Below are 14,694 nucleotides of genomic sequence, written 5' to 3'. Positions count from 1 at the left end.
CAGGGCCAGGCTCTATTTTACCTATTAAATGTGTAAGTGGATGCAAATATGAAAGCGTGACCCTATTCCATCATGCTTAAAGCCCTGAAAAGCTATTAATGAAGAAGGTGTTTGGGTCTTCCACGTTGCTGCTTTTTTAAGCTTAGGGATAAGATGATGGTGTCTTACAAAATGAGATGCATTAATGGACTGGCAGTGCCATCATCTCCCCTGCTTTTCCTACAGTCTGTTGTAAGCTGTTCCTAGCATTCTGAGTATTGTGCCCTGTTGTGGGTGAGAAGCTGAAGTGGCCATTTTGGGGATTCCTTGCATGAACAATTTCCTTTGAATGCAGGGGACTGGAGCTGATGACTCAGAACTGAAGGCTCCTTCCAGTCTGATGTTCTCACACTGTCCCCATGGACTGGACTCTGTTTGTTGAACTTTCTAAAGGCTCAACACTGAACCTTGGCCTTGGACTTTAAAGCTTCTTGTGAGAGAGGGGCAAACCCTATGATGAATCAGGGTGACAAGAGGTTCACAGTCAGTGTTCCACCACACTGCACACACCAGCAGGATCCACCTTGTGGACACCTGATGGCATCTGAAACAGATGCATGGAGTGGTAGGTCACTACCCTTTTTCATTCCATGCCATTATCGTTATTGAAGTGAAGCCTGGGTCAGAGATGAATTTGGTTTCACACAGAGATGTGCTTTGGATCAAAATGATAACTTAAGGACCCACATCTTCACTGATTTGCAACACGAGCCCCATAGAACTCTGTTTTAGGATGACTGCAACCATCAGATGTCCACCCAGATTGGTGTCTTCCTGGGAAAACAGGGTGAGCCATTTTAATACTGTTAGCATATAATGGCAGTTAGTGGCAACTTTAGCCAAGGAATGGTTGTTGACTTGAACCCCAAATATAGCAGTCCATTCTCTGTCTCAGCCTGCTTGGTGCAGGCCTGGAGTTCTTGGGTTGATAAAATCAAGCTAATGAATACTCCCATTTTGCTCTGGGCATTGGATACACTCATACTTGCCTATTCATGTTTGCCTATCCAGCTAAAGACAAGTGAGAGCTGCTGCAGCCATTGGGGCTGGATTGAGGTCTTAATCCACTCCAAGCTCCTTCAGCATTTGCAGTTAATTGCTTTTGTAGATGTAGCTAACTTAAAGGTCCTTTGAAAGTCAAGGCACTTGCTTTGAATTTTTGTGTTGTGTATATTAATTCTTGGCTGACTTGCTGTTATGTTTGGCTCTACACAGCTTTTTTGGTATCACTTTCACTTTGCTAACAATAAGGGAGTTTTCTGTGTCACAATCTGCACTGTGATAAGGGCGGGTGGGTAGTATACTGGTCAAGTCTTTCCTCCTGGTGATCACGAGTTCCAACAGGTGCCAGTGGCCAGATAGTGGGTGTCTCCCTGATACTTTTTGATGCCCTTTGCCTGAAAAGTAGATGTTAGTGATACACAGGGAGTTTAAGGTGCAGAGTTTGAGAAGACGCTAGTCCCATTTTCATTCGTTTTTCTGATGCTATGATGTCCCAGACAGGTTGGCCAAGAGTCATGATCTACGCCTACTCAAGCATTAAAGTCCCCTTGGAGGGGAAGCCTCTCATTTGATAGTAGGTGCTCAATGACTTGGTGCAGGGCATTGTAGAAATTATCGTTATCATCTGAACTTGCCTGTAAAGTTGGTGCATAGGTGCTAATGTTGTTAACACATTAATCAGTTGACTGTAGTCAGAGTGAGATGATGCAATCTGATGTTCCAATGGGGTTCTCCATGGTTTTGACCAACCTGTTGCAAACTGCAAATCTGACTCAATGTAGGTGAGTATCTTCTGCACTTCTGCCTTCCCATAAAATGGTATAGTTGGCTTCATGAATGGAGCCTGAGTTGGCCAATCTTATCTCCTGTAAGGCTGCAATGTTGATGTTAAGTTTTTGCAGCCCTTGATCAAACAGTGCGGTCTTCCAGACATTGTCCATCATCTGTAAATTGTCATTCATGCTAAGACACGTGGTTCTGACATTCCAACTTCCCAGCTGGAAGGTTTTAAGGTTTCTTTTCTTGTTGCCTGGTACTTGATTTGCCATTTGTTTTTCAACTTTTGGTCTAGCCCTACGCACCAAACAAGGCAGGCAGACCATGGCAGATCAGCACCTTACTGGCTGGGGTCTGCTCAGCTTAAGGTGGGCAGTAGCTGACCAGTGGAACACAACTGGTTCCCCCCACCAATGAAGGTGATGCGTGGCACTGTACACCAATTGAGTTCAGCTTATAACCCATGACTGCCCCCTTCCATGTTGTGTCCCTGCAAGTAGCAAAGATGGAGTGTCCTCTCCATTCAGTTTTAGCTGCAATGGTCCGGACAGTGAATATGGAGATGCTCAAGTTGCTCATATATCAATGTCCCCCTCTTAGCCTAGTTGGTTGATCCCAAAGGAAAGACAGAAGCCAGTACATTTGGAGCAGCTTGGCTGCAGGAGCTGCTGGTACAAAGAAGATCATCCTTCCATCCACCTCTCAGGGCTCCACTCCTAGACTGGTTGCCAACCAAGGCTGGAGAGCCCAGTCCACCCCGCCATGGAATCCTCCTTTTGGTGCCATTTCCTCCACCCTGCTCTATGTTGCTTCTCCACCCAATGCCATTGGCACCATAGAGGTTGCTAAGCTATTTTCTGCCTCCTAGCTCTTGGCATTGACAGCTGTAGGTAGTACCATCTAGTGTCATAATGGTAGCAGACCTGGCCTGGTCTGACCTGACTATACTCGCGCACATAATTGGTAGAGTGGAATCTGGCGTTTGGGAGTATGTCTTTCTGAGTGGGTTGATCGGTAAGGTGGAAACAAGCCCCTGTGCTGGGCCGGCGATGAGGGTGTGCAGCTGATGCCTGCCTCGCTGCATGTAGCCCTGTGTGTGGAATGAGTGGAAGAAGTGGAAGAAGAATAAGCCAAGAAGCACAGAGTGTTTTAAAGGCAATAGCACTGCCACATAGAAAGCAGAGAAGGTGAACGGACTGAGAGACATGCCCTAGGGGTTACCAGAGGCAGAAATTTTAGCAGCCCTGGGTTTGATAAGGGAGAAGAATGAAGACAGAAACCAGCCAGGTTGACTGCCCTTGGATCACCCTACACATGCCTTGCTTTTAATACTCTTCCTCTAAAGCATCCACTGCTTATCAGCTGGATACAGGCCTAATTGCTGGACAGAGACAGTGGGCCTAGGCCCACCAGGAAGCCATAAGTCCCCCTCAGTTAGAGGAAGACCACTAAATGCCACTTAAGTCCTTGGCACAACAGAGAAAGAGACAGGAATGGGAGTGCAGATCGTAGGATAATAACTAGAGCTCCAAGAGGGGGACACAGAGCAGAGAACCCTGGCACCCACTGACCCTCAGTCCTATCTCAGGATAGGATCCTAGCTAAGATAGGCATGGATGAGCAAGAGATAGACAGTCCCTCCGTCATCCTGGTCAGATACAGGAGACAGGGCTAGATGAACCTGTGGCCCAATACACCCTGGCTGCCCTTTTGTTGTTATAAGGGTTAGAGTAGTGATTTCCAATCGGGGCATCCTGAATGGCCTTGAAGTGGCCACTGGGGGCTCCTTCTTGGCCTCCCCTGACCGACTGCTGCTGTGTTTTGCCTGCAGAATGTGAAGGATGATGGGCAGCATGCCTGGAGACTGAAGCACTTCAAGAAACCTGCCTACTGCAACTTCTGCCGCACCATGCTCCTGGGAGTCCGGAAGCAGGGCCTGTGCTGTTCCTGTGAGTCCTGCACACACATCGGCATACGACCCCTGTCCTTGCCCTGTGGCACAGATCTGACCTCTCCCTTTCAGTATAGCATAGTTGCCACCATGCTGGATGAGCCAGCCTGCCAGAGGCCATTCTTTAAACAAAGGAAGCCACATGTTGCTGGCTTTCTGGGTTTAATTCATACCCCTGAGGCTGGGATATTCAGGGCTTGTCTGTGTCATGGCAGAAGTGTGTCCTGGCCCAGAGAGCTCCAGCCTGACTCACCTGCCTGCTTCCTCATACACAGGTCTAAACACAGATATCACTCAGGAAGGGCTGTACTGAGTGGGTTGGGGGAAGGGGGTGTTAGGGCACTCCAGGATGGGGAGAAGGACATTGCAGGTTTAAAAAGGAGTGTAAACCCATCTAACTTTGAGGTGTCTCTACCCGTGTTGGAAATGAGCCAGTCAGGCCTTCCAAGTGGCTTCTGTTATGCAGCTAGAGTCTGAGGTCTCAAGGGCAGGCCCAGGGGGACACCTGGAGTGTCTTCACTGGGCTCTATACTCTGCCTGCCTTAGCTATTTATGCAGTACTGGTCCCCCTGTCTGCCAGTAAAAGAGCACTACTCCCATCTCCCTGGGGTGTCTTCCTGCAGGTTGTTTGATCTGCTAATCCCATCATTACAGGGGCTTGTTCCTCTAATGGTTGAGCACAGCTCAGGCAAGTTTGTATGCCTCTGAATCCTCAGGCTTTAGGCTTGGTATTGTTGGGTCAGGCTGGGAGTCAGCAGAGTTGGATAATGCTTGACATTTCTCTAGAGGTGCTGGACATCTCACAGACACATGAGACAGCAGGCAGCCCGTGCTCTTATGTGGTGCCTGTGGTTGTTGGTGGTCCTTCCTCCTCTGTAGCATAACTAGGGCAGGGCATCTGGGGCAGCTTCCTTGGGCACTGACTTGGGGGGGAGGGGCAGGGGGGATGATAACACTACCGCAGCACTCGCTGCATGATTGAGCTGGCCCATGTGTCACAGCTGCCCTGGGCATCTGGCTGCACTGTTTTGCCTCTGCTCCTCTTGGCAGTTTTATGCTAGTCTGTGCATGAATTCATTTCCTCCCAGCATTTTCATACATTTTTCCAATGCCATGATGTCCCAGGCAGGTAGGCCAAGAGTCATAATCTATGTCTAGTCGAGCATTAAAGTCCCCTTAGAGGGGACGCGTCTCTATTGATAGTAGGTGCTCAATGACTTGGTGCAGGGCATTGTAAAAGTTGCCCGTTATCATCTGAACTTGCCTGTAAAGTTGGTGCATAGGCGCTAATGTTGTCAATGCAATAGGCAGTTGACTGTAGTCAGAGTGAGATGATGCAATCTGATGTTCCAGTGGGGTTCTCCATGGTTTTGACCAACCTGTTGCAAACTGCAAATCTGACCCCATGTATGTGAGTATCTTCTGCACTTCTGCCTTCCCAGAAAAAGGTGTAGTTGGCTTCATGAATGGAGCCTGAGTTGGCCAATGTTATCTCCTGTAAGGCTGCAATGTTGATGTTAGGCTTTTGCAACTTTTAATCAATCAGTGTGGTCTTCCAGACATTGTCCATCATCTGTAAGTTGTCATTCATGCTAAGACACATGGTTCTGATGTTCCATTCCTTTGCCAATGCCTCAAGGCAGCTCTAAGGTGGGTGCCATGTGACTGTGTGGAGAGTTTAGAGGTGACTTCTGTCTTCCTCTCCCTTGCAGTTTGTAAATATACTGTCCATGAAAGGTGCGTGTCCAAAGAAATCGCCTCCTGCATCAGCACTTATGTGAAATCCAAGAGAAACACAAATGTAAGTAGTGTGCTTGTGGGCCTCCACTGACTGGCTTCTATTGCAGGTCTGCTCATGCCAGAGCTATCTGTGCAATCCTTAGAGACCACAATGGGCCTGTCCTTGTGAGGGGTCATTTCCTCCATTCTCTATCTGAGGCCTAGCAGCAGGAGATGAGTGAAGTTTTAGAAAGCCATGGTCTTCTTCAGTTGGGGTTCTTAGCTGACCAGTCGCCAGTGGAGTTGCTTAAGATCCTGAAAGGCTCTCATCAGTGCTTAACATCCTGAAAGGAGCTGAAAGGCTCACGTCAGGTTTAGCACAGACTCGCCTTCGAAGGTCTAAACCCAGGCAGAATGAGTTGTAGGGAGGGTAACTATGGAGCCAGGTGCCCACCAGCAGACTTAAATATTGGAGCATCATTCCATGCAACCAGCCCCTGGCCACCGTTGAGCTGTGGGGATTGTCTTTTCCTGTGGTTTGCTGTTCGCTTGAGGCTCCCCAAGCCTAGAGAAACTTGGGCTTTTCCTGTGGTGGGCAGCTGTGCCTCTGAAGAGCAGCTACATTTAGCAGGACGGCATCCACTTGTCTGCTGGGTAAAGCAGGCCAACATCCTCTAATGTCTAGGGAAAGGAGTAGTGGCAGCCTATCACAATGTCCAGAACCCTTTATCCCAAGTTTTCTAGTGTCCTCTGAGAGCTTTGGATCCGTGGACTCCTCCAGGACACACACCATGCAGTCTTGTTCTGATATGTCCTCATTATGCTGTTTGGTCTGTCACACTTCCTCCTTAGGACATGCTCTAAGCCCAGGACTGCAGTCCCCACCCATTCACTGCCACCCAGGGCCTGGGCTGGTACAGGGTACCAAGGGTGCCACAGGCTGGCTGTGCCCTCAGTCTGGGTGCACAGTGCCATCCCTCTTTCCTTTCTCTCCTGTGCTTTTAGGTGATGCAGCACACATGGATTGAGGGCAACTCCCCAGTCAAGTGTGACCGGTGCCACAAAAGTATCAAATGCTACCAGGGTATTACCGGGTTACACTGTGTATGGTGCCAAATCACAGTGAGTACATGGAGTGGATGATGCGCGGGCTTTGCTAGCACCTAGGGGTGCTGGGGAGATTTTTTTTCATAGGCATTAGGGCTGGAAGGGACCTCAGAAGATCATTGAGTCCAGCCCCCTGCCCCAGATGGAAGGGCCCAGGTCATTAGGTTGCAAAGGCTTCTGCGTCTCAGTGACCTGCTTACATCCAGCTCTCGTCCATATCATTCCAAAGCCTGTTGCCACTGGCAAGGAGGAGGATTTTGGCCTCGTGGATATGAGCTGGGTCAACCCGGTTCCTCAGGGGCATGGGCCCATGTCATACAAACTGCCGTCATCTTGAGCAGGGAGTCTCCATTGAGAAGCGAGTGATGGGCTCATCATGGAACAAGCGTGACTTAGCTGCCACTGCAGTAGATCTGGGCCAGTGGAGGGACTAGAGAAGCTTATGGTCCTGCATTTTGTCAGGCAGTGACCACTGGGCTCACTGCAACTGAAACAGGTGGCTCTGAGGAAAGGCTTGTACAGTGGGAGGAGAATGAAGGCAACTGTCCCAGGGAACCCACATGCTTCTGCTGCCCCAGTGACACTCATAAAAGAAGGTCTGGCAGGTCCTGTGGCCTGATGCACCAATATTTGTGCCTGCAGCTATGTGCTGTGTGCACCCAAGATTAGAGATTTTGCTAACAGTTTCTGCAAGCTGCTAACCAGGGTTGCACACCAAACCAGGATCATATAGTGCAATGTTGAACCGGTTGCCGTTCCAGTTCCTCTCTGGGCTCTTGGTCTGAGGTAGGGTGCCCCTGTCTGCAGCTAACTGAGTTGGTTGCACCTTCCAGCTGTAAACAACATTAGGAAGAAATATGCTGTTTCTTGGCTTCCTCCCCCAAAACCTCATTCCCAGGGGGAAGAGACAATAGATGCTCCTTAAGAGTCTTAACTTTTTATTTGCGTAGGATTAAGCCTTTCAAATGATACCCTACATTATCAGTCTTTGTTGCTGAGAGAGCAAGGATTGAAGCTGGTTTCCACACCACGACTTCTAAAGTGGTATCTAGTTCTACCATGACCTCTTGAATAGGTGACTCCTGGTAAAGCTTATGTGACCTCAGTGGCCTTCAGACCTGTGAAAAATATCCAGATTCTTCCTTTGTGTAGAGCAGCCACATGGGGAAACAGTCCTGCTTCCTCAAGCACAAGGCACTAATAAAAGGATCTGCACTGCGTGCCCCTGGTGGTAGGATGTTAATGCAGTCAGTTCTACACCCTCCCCTGGCCCTGGTGCTGGCCGCATTAAAACGTGCTCAGGAACAAGCATGCAAAGAAGAGAGAACTTACCTGCTGGTGCAGTGTTTGGAGGTCTTTGACACACGATACGCCCATAAGCACTCCACGCCCTGCCCTCTGCCCCCTCGGTCAAGGATCCCTGTGCCTGGCTGCTGTGGGGATCACAGTGGGGACGGGACTGTAGTGGCAGCTTGGTTCCTCTCTGTCCTCTGTGCCCATGGCTGGGGCAAGAGGGTGACTAATTTAAATACTCAGAGTTGCAAAGTCTCTGGCCTGGGTCCCTTGGCATGGGCACATCTGGAGGAGCTCCAGGTATCACACTGTGAGTAACGTTACCTTAGGCAGGACCGAAAAAGGCCTTGGCTTCTGCCTTTACAAGGGAGCACTGAGAGTCAGGGGTGTGGCAGGAGGCAAGAGTCTCCCCTGGTTCTCCAGCCAGCTGTTGCCGGTGGGTTTCTTTGGGTGATAAGTGAGCCGTGAGGGGTGCCCTTGGGAATGGTGGTGATGCTGGCACTCAGTCAGCTCCCTTGTACCAGGCTGGGATGTCACATTGCAAACTTCCTCCTGCACTAGTCCACCTAGAAAGGGAACGGCACAGCTTTCCCAAAGCTACTCCAGGCCCTCCTGTCCCCTCTCCCTCTCCCTCTGCCCCAAAGGTGCTGTGGGCCATCCCCTGAGAACTGCTCTGAGCTTATGGCTTCCTCTCCTTGTCCCTGCAGCCCTGTGCCTCTGTGCCTGGAAGTAGGTAGCGGTAGCACAGAGGAGGCAGCTTTGGCAGCTGTCTGCACTTGCTCTTATTTCTCCCTCCTGCAGGCCACAGCCCTCTCAGAGCCTTGCAGTGTGAGTGCCATGGCCCCTGACTAAAGCAGCCCTGAGTGCTCTTCTCCTGAGGTAGAAAATAACCAAGGCAATAGGGAGAGGTTTTAAGAAAGCAGGCAGTGGAGCAGGAAGAAGGAGATTCAGGCCCATGAACGCTGAGGGGGACTGGAAGCCCCTGCCTGGGAAGTCATGGTGCCTGAACAACTAGGCTACATATTACTGCTCCTCTGGCATCAGACCAAGCCCAAGGCCCCCGTCAGGCAGACCTCCTGTGGAAAGCTGGTGTGTTCGGTGCTTATACATACCGTGCAGGCCTTCTCTGCTGCTCAGCTCCACATGATCCCCTCACCGCAGCCCAGAATTGGGGTCCTTGGAGGGGAGGCAGTCATGCTCACACCCGCTTTCCTCTCTCTCTCTCTCTCTCTCTCTCTCTCTTTTCATCCAGCTTCATAACAAATGTGCCTCTCATGTGAAGCCAGAGTGTGATGGAGGGCAGCTCAAGGACCACATCTTGCTGCCTTCCTACATCTGCCCAGTTGTTCTGGTAAGCAGACCTATAGGGGCTCATGTGACAAGGGCTCTGCAGGCTATAGGCACCATCAGATAGCTGCACATACATGTGCATGTGCCCCCTCGTAAGTATGCCCCTCTCCCCCACAGGCATCTTTCTTAGTTCAAAGCGAAGCTGGCACAAGGGCATTTCCTCACAGCACAATCCCTTGTATAGCAGTACTCAGAGACTAGCATTAACCCGCTAGAAACACCGACCTTCCACAACATTCAGTGCCAGTGGCCTCACCACCATCAAGGCCCACCTCAAAGAACTGCCAGGAAGGGTCTTACTTTGGCACTTCCAAGGCCTCTTACTGTGCAGGGGTAAGACTGAAAATGCCACTAAAGTATTCCCATGCCCTGCAGTGGCAGGATAAGAATACACAGCATGGTATCAAAACACAGGCAGACATCTGCTGTCCACTTCTGTTGTGGCTTTCAAAGGCTCGGATCCACTTTGTGTCATACATGGCTAAGCTGAGCCATGCACACATGCCTTCCACCCACACATGTATGACCTGTTATAATGGGGTGTCACAGTGGCCAGTCATTGCTGACATTAGGACATGCAGGGACAGCTCTGTGGGTGGTGGCAGCATGTGCAATAGGGTGGAAAGTGGACATGCCAGTGAAGTCGTGCTGGGAGGCTGCTGTTGTACTGGGCATAACTGTAGCCTTGACTGCTGATTTCCATGCTTCTCTGCCTGTGTGCCACAGCTCTCATTGAGTGCATCTGTGGTGCTTATGCCTGTGTGCCGATAGAATGGTCACCATTCATTTTGTGGAAGCTTCCAGATAATGGGTGCACCAATAGCTTTGTCCCACCTGAAATTATCCTAGGGGGTCAGATGTGACAAATGAATGCATCTCTCTGCTGGTCTTCAGCCGAGTGCTACATATTTTGCATTTTTCTCCCCTTTAAAAGGAAAGACAGCCCCATTCAAGGAAATCAGACAGCGATTCTCCTGCCAGCACCAGTCCAGATGATGCTAACCAGACCTTCAAGTTCAATTCTACCACTGTGGATGGGCAAGGCTTGCAGGTAGGTGGCTGAGAGCTGCTTTCTGCTTTAGAGCACGCCTCTGCTGGGCCTGGAGCAAGAGGCCTGGGGTCAAGAGTCCCTCTTGAATTCTCCTGCACTGGCTAATGGCAGAAGAGGCTGTGACTGAGGAGCTACCATTTACATGCCTTCAGCATTGCTTTCCCACTGGTGACTGTGGTATAGCAGAGCAGGAATTGCCAGCCTCAGGGTATGGAAACCCAGGCAGGGGCAGTCTGGCCTGGTGAACCTGTCCTGGTGAGACTGTTTCCCAACAACCGCCTTTTTTTGTCCCTCATGTGACCCATTGCTCCTGAGGCTGTATTTCCAGAAAGGACAACAAAGAGCTGATTACCTTGGCGGATATCATTGCTCTGCTTCTGCTTGCCGTTCCCATCCATTGGTTGCCTTCCTTTGCTCCTCTGGTCTTGTCCTCAAATGGCAGGGGACGGGCCTTCTCTTTGGCCTGTGTCTGCAGGGTGGTGAGCCCAGAGAGACTGCAACTGCTAGTCACTACTGCAATGCACAGGGTTCACTGTAGCTATATCAGCCGGCAGAACATGGGCCTGGCATTGCATACCCTGCTCCCATCATGTGCCAGACAGTTTTTTGTCTGTGTAGAACAGTGGCCATGACTCCGCCCTTGAGGTCCCTCCCTGGCCTCTTCCTTCATGTGAGATTACTCCTCCAGTGCTAGAAGTGTGGACCATCCAGCGTGGCAAGGCTGCATGGCTCCTACTTACCCTTTGTGGGAGATTGGGTGCCCCCCCTGAGTGCCCTCCTTCCTGCCCCCATGCACACAGGACAGTTTTTGCATGTCTTCTAAGGAGGGTGATTGTTCTTCTCTTTGCATTTCAGATCAGCCCCCAGCCTGGGACACACCCGCTGCTGGTCTTTGTGAACCCCAAGAGTGGAGGGAGACAGGGAGAGAGGTACGTTGTCATCTTCCCAGACAGGATGGCACTATCAGTGACCACCCCTTGAGGCCACCACTTTTGTGCTGGGGTCTGTGGCATGGGACATGACTGGAGATGGGATCAGGTGTTAAGGGTTTAGTGATGAGCAGCAGGCATGCTGTGGTCTACTGCTGGCTTTGTCCGCCTACCACCATCACTTAGAGCCAGAGTGCACATGTGGCAAGTGCCTCCTGATGCCTCTGCTAGGCAGAAGGCAGAGAGACTGGGCAGTTCTCTGCAGAGCAAGCATCCCCAGGGCCACAGAAGTCAGTGCCCATGAGAACAGTGGGGGGGATACAGGATCTTATGCCCAAGTTTCAGCCAGCATTTCCCAAACTAGGTGCATGATGTGCTTCTGAAAGGGCACATGAAAACCATGACAGCAGTCAGTGGTCCCCCTACACCAGCCACTCTTGTGCCCCGCTACTCCATCCACCACCACTGCAGGAGAAGTGGCAATGAAGGCAGCAGCACTGCTAAAGTAGGGGGCATGAGAGTGCCCAGTTTACTATGGTGAGGTGTGAAGGTTTGGGAAATGCTGCTCTCAACCAGCACCCAACCATTAGGGGTTAGAATGAGACCTTTTTGAGGCAAGGTAGCCCACAGCTGCTCATTGCAAGGGGTTTGCACTGTCATCTGAAGTATCTAGAGCAGGGCAGAGGCAGGACTCAGTGGTCCTTGGGTTTGGTCCCCTGCTACCCATTTTGACCAGAATTTGGGGGATTGTGTATTACTCCAGTTGAGGGAGGAGCTGGGGACAGGGACAGGTCTCTCTGTTGTCCTCCTGCATGTTTATAGGAACATACAAAATCTGGTTTACTTGAGCATGGGGGAATAAAGCAACCAAGAGACAGTTTCCCCTGTTCTCAGCTTGCTCTTCTGGATTACCCCAGCACTACACATCCGTGCAGGGTCAGGTTGTCTTCCCAGCCCCTGTTTCTGCATCTGAGCTGTCTCCCTTCCAGACCTTGTGCCAAAACAGTGTACGGCAGCATCCGTTCACCACTGCTGTAGTCTGGATGTGGTGAGAGTACATGTGCCTTGTGTTCTGGGCTAGGAGGCTGCTGTTCTTTCAGCCCACTGCTTCCCTAAGGGAGTGCAGTGACTTCCCACAGCTATCCCAGTGGAAGTGCTGCGGTTCAATGTGCTGGTCTCCAACAGGTTCAGTACAACCCGCATCTCCTGCCTTAATGTCACTCCATGGAGCCAGAAATGTTGGGACGCTAAACACTCATCCCAGATGCAAAGGAAAGAAATGTAATGTTGTTGCTTAGAAGTGATACAGGTCTCCCGGTTTACAGTCACAGGGTCCTGGTGGGGTCCTCAGTACAAGACTTTTTTGCTCCCATCAGGACCTCTTTGAAGGTTTCCACTCCCTGATTTTCTTTTAGCAGGTAGGAGGGGTCTCTCTCAGTGAGTCCCACTCCCCCTTTTTCCCTGTCCATCTGTGTAGTGTCTGTGGTTTCTGTGTCCCTTCTGACCCACTGGTAAACCTGAGCACCTGAATCCAGTATGACAGGGGTTTGTTAGACACAAAGACCACAATGACTCTGAGAAGGTCAAGGAATGCTTTGCTGACAGCTGCAGTGTCTTTCTTACCCATCTGAAGCAGTATCAGCAAACTGACACATGGGCTTTTTGTGGTCAGAGCGGAGCCCAATAAATTCAGTGGGTGTCAGGGTCTGGGTCAGTTTTGCATGGCCTTGATTATTTTTTTTTGTCAGTGGAAATTCCCTCCCATGGTTTTGTCTATGCCAGCATTTACCAGACCACCTGGCACACATGTTGCAACCATAGTTCCTTTTTTTTCCCCCACTGTTCTCTGCTTCTCAGAAACATTCTTCAGGCTGACAGGGATAAGTTCTTATTTCAGATCTACAGACACATTAGCAGCTAAAGAGTCTCCCAAGACCCAGGGTTTCAGTCAGTCGCCACCTGTCCTTTGCAGGGAAGTTACCACTGGATGTAGTCAACATAATGATTCATAACTCTGGCAGCAAGACAACTTGCTCCATGCAGCCAGTTACCTGTAAACCTTTGACTTCACCCAGGCCACATCTTGAAAGAGAATTACTGTAGAGTGACTTGTACAATGCCTTTCCTGGCACTGACGACACATTTGTTAACCATTAGGAAATCCAGCGCAGTCATTAGCTCATCTTCTATCTTGGCTTCCCAGATGGGTCTACTCAAATTCTAGAGCTTTAATTTTCAAACCTGATTTTCTCAGTTTGTGCAGAAAGGCACTTTTTGCAGATGTTGTCTCTCCTTGACACCATGAGCTGGTGGGGTCTGGATCCCCTGTGTCCAGCACTCCTGGTGTGTCTGGCCAAATAACTCCTCTGTCCAAGCCAGTGCCTGCTACTTGCTCTGCCTTTCACAGCTCGTATTATACATCCAGTAACCAAGCTCCTAGCTCCAAAAATACCCTGAGGTCTTCTTGCCCCTCCAGGCATTGCCCCTTCAGCTAAGCATCTCCTCCCAAGACCCCTTTCACATGCTGGGAGAGTTTCCATTATAACGTAACATTCAAAGCTTTTAACATACTTTCCTGGCCTGCTTCGTAGCTGTATTTGTCCTCCTTTCATGGTCAGTTTTTTCAGTGTCAGCATTCAGCTGAACTGCCTCTTTTAGTTTTAGCATTGTGGTCAGTTCCCCTTTCTTTAGAAATGGAGTTGATCACTTTTATTCACTCAGCGACAGGATGACCTGGATAAGAATCCCATTTGCCGGCATACTGACTAGGCCCTGAGCTGTGCTTACAGGGCTCGTGGCTATCAGTTTCCATCTTACTTGCTTCCCCTTCTAATGTGCTGCTGTATGGAAAGACTGTGGCTGGGTATGCCATGAATATGAGTCTCTTCAGGTCTCTTGCCACTTCAGTCAGGCTCTTTACTGTGCTGTGGTCAGCCCTGATCTTTGGCTGGCTCCAAAGCCAAATTCAAAGGGCTTATTCCAGGTCTGGGCAACTACCTTTTCTGTAGCAGCCTTGGTTCTGAGTGGCTCATGCTGACTGCTAGAAACCCTTCTTCCTCTCCCATCTCCCAGCCATGTGTTTGGTTTATGATGAATCATAGAATTATCCTGGCACATGTCCATGAGGGGCCAGCAGGGGAGGTCATGCTTAGGGGCAACCAACACAGGTTCATTAGAAGCAGGTCCTGTCAGACTAACTTGGTGGGCTTCTACGACCAGTTCACTAAATCCTTAGCTGCAGGGGTAGCAGTGGACGTAGTCTTCCTGGACGTTTGGAAGGCCTTTGACACTGTCTCGCACCCCGTTCTCATTAAGAAACTGGGGGACTGTGGTGTCGACACCTATACAATCAAATGGGTCGCCAACTGGCTGGAGGGCCGCACCCAGAGAGTGGTGGTGGATGGTGTGGCAGGTGCAGAGATCCCCCCTCAGGAGCACAGCTGGGTATACGTACCCCTCCGCTGTTTCCACCACAT

At 50.3% G+C, this 14,694-nt stretch overlaps 1 protein-coding gene across 1 annotated transcript in view; it reads left to right on the top strand.

Annotated features, from left to right (window-relative positions):
• The window catches only part of LOC109294335 (diacylglycerol kinase beta-like), a 168,318-nt gene that overhangs the window by 74,218 nt on the left and 79,406 nt on the right, over positions 1-14,694 (top strand). The window contains exons 11-16 of the mRNA XM_019512643.1: positions 3,650-3,767; positions 5,482-5,570; positions 6,494-6,610; positions 9,141-9,239; positions 10,173-10,289; positions 11,145-11,218. Of these exons, the coding sequence (XP_019368188.1) occupies positions 3,650-3,767; positions 5,482-5,570; positions 6,494-6,610; positions 9,141-9,239; positions 10,173-10,289; positions 11,145-11,218 (614 nt within the window). The remainder of the gene's footprint in view (positions 1-3,649; positions 3,768-5,481; positions 5,571-6,493; positions 6,611-9,140; positions 9,240-10,172; positions 10,290-11,144; positions 11,219-14,694) is intronic.

The sequence above is a fragment of the Gavialis gangeticus genome, unplaced genomic scaffold (genome assembly GCF_001723915.1).
Source record: "Gavialis gangeticus isolate Ggan-Ray unplaced genomic scaffold, GavGan_comp1, whole genome shotgun sequence".
Taxonomy (NCBI): domain Eukaryota; kingdom Metazoa; phylum Chordata; order Crocodylia; family Gavialidae; genus Gavialis; species Gavialis gangeticus.
This window is presented reverse-complemented; position numbering and strand designations above follow the sequence as displayed.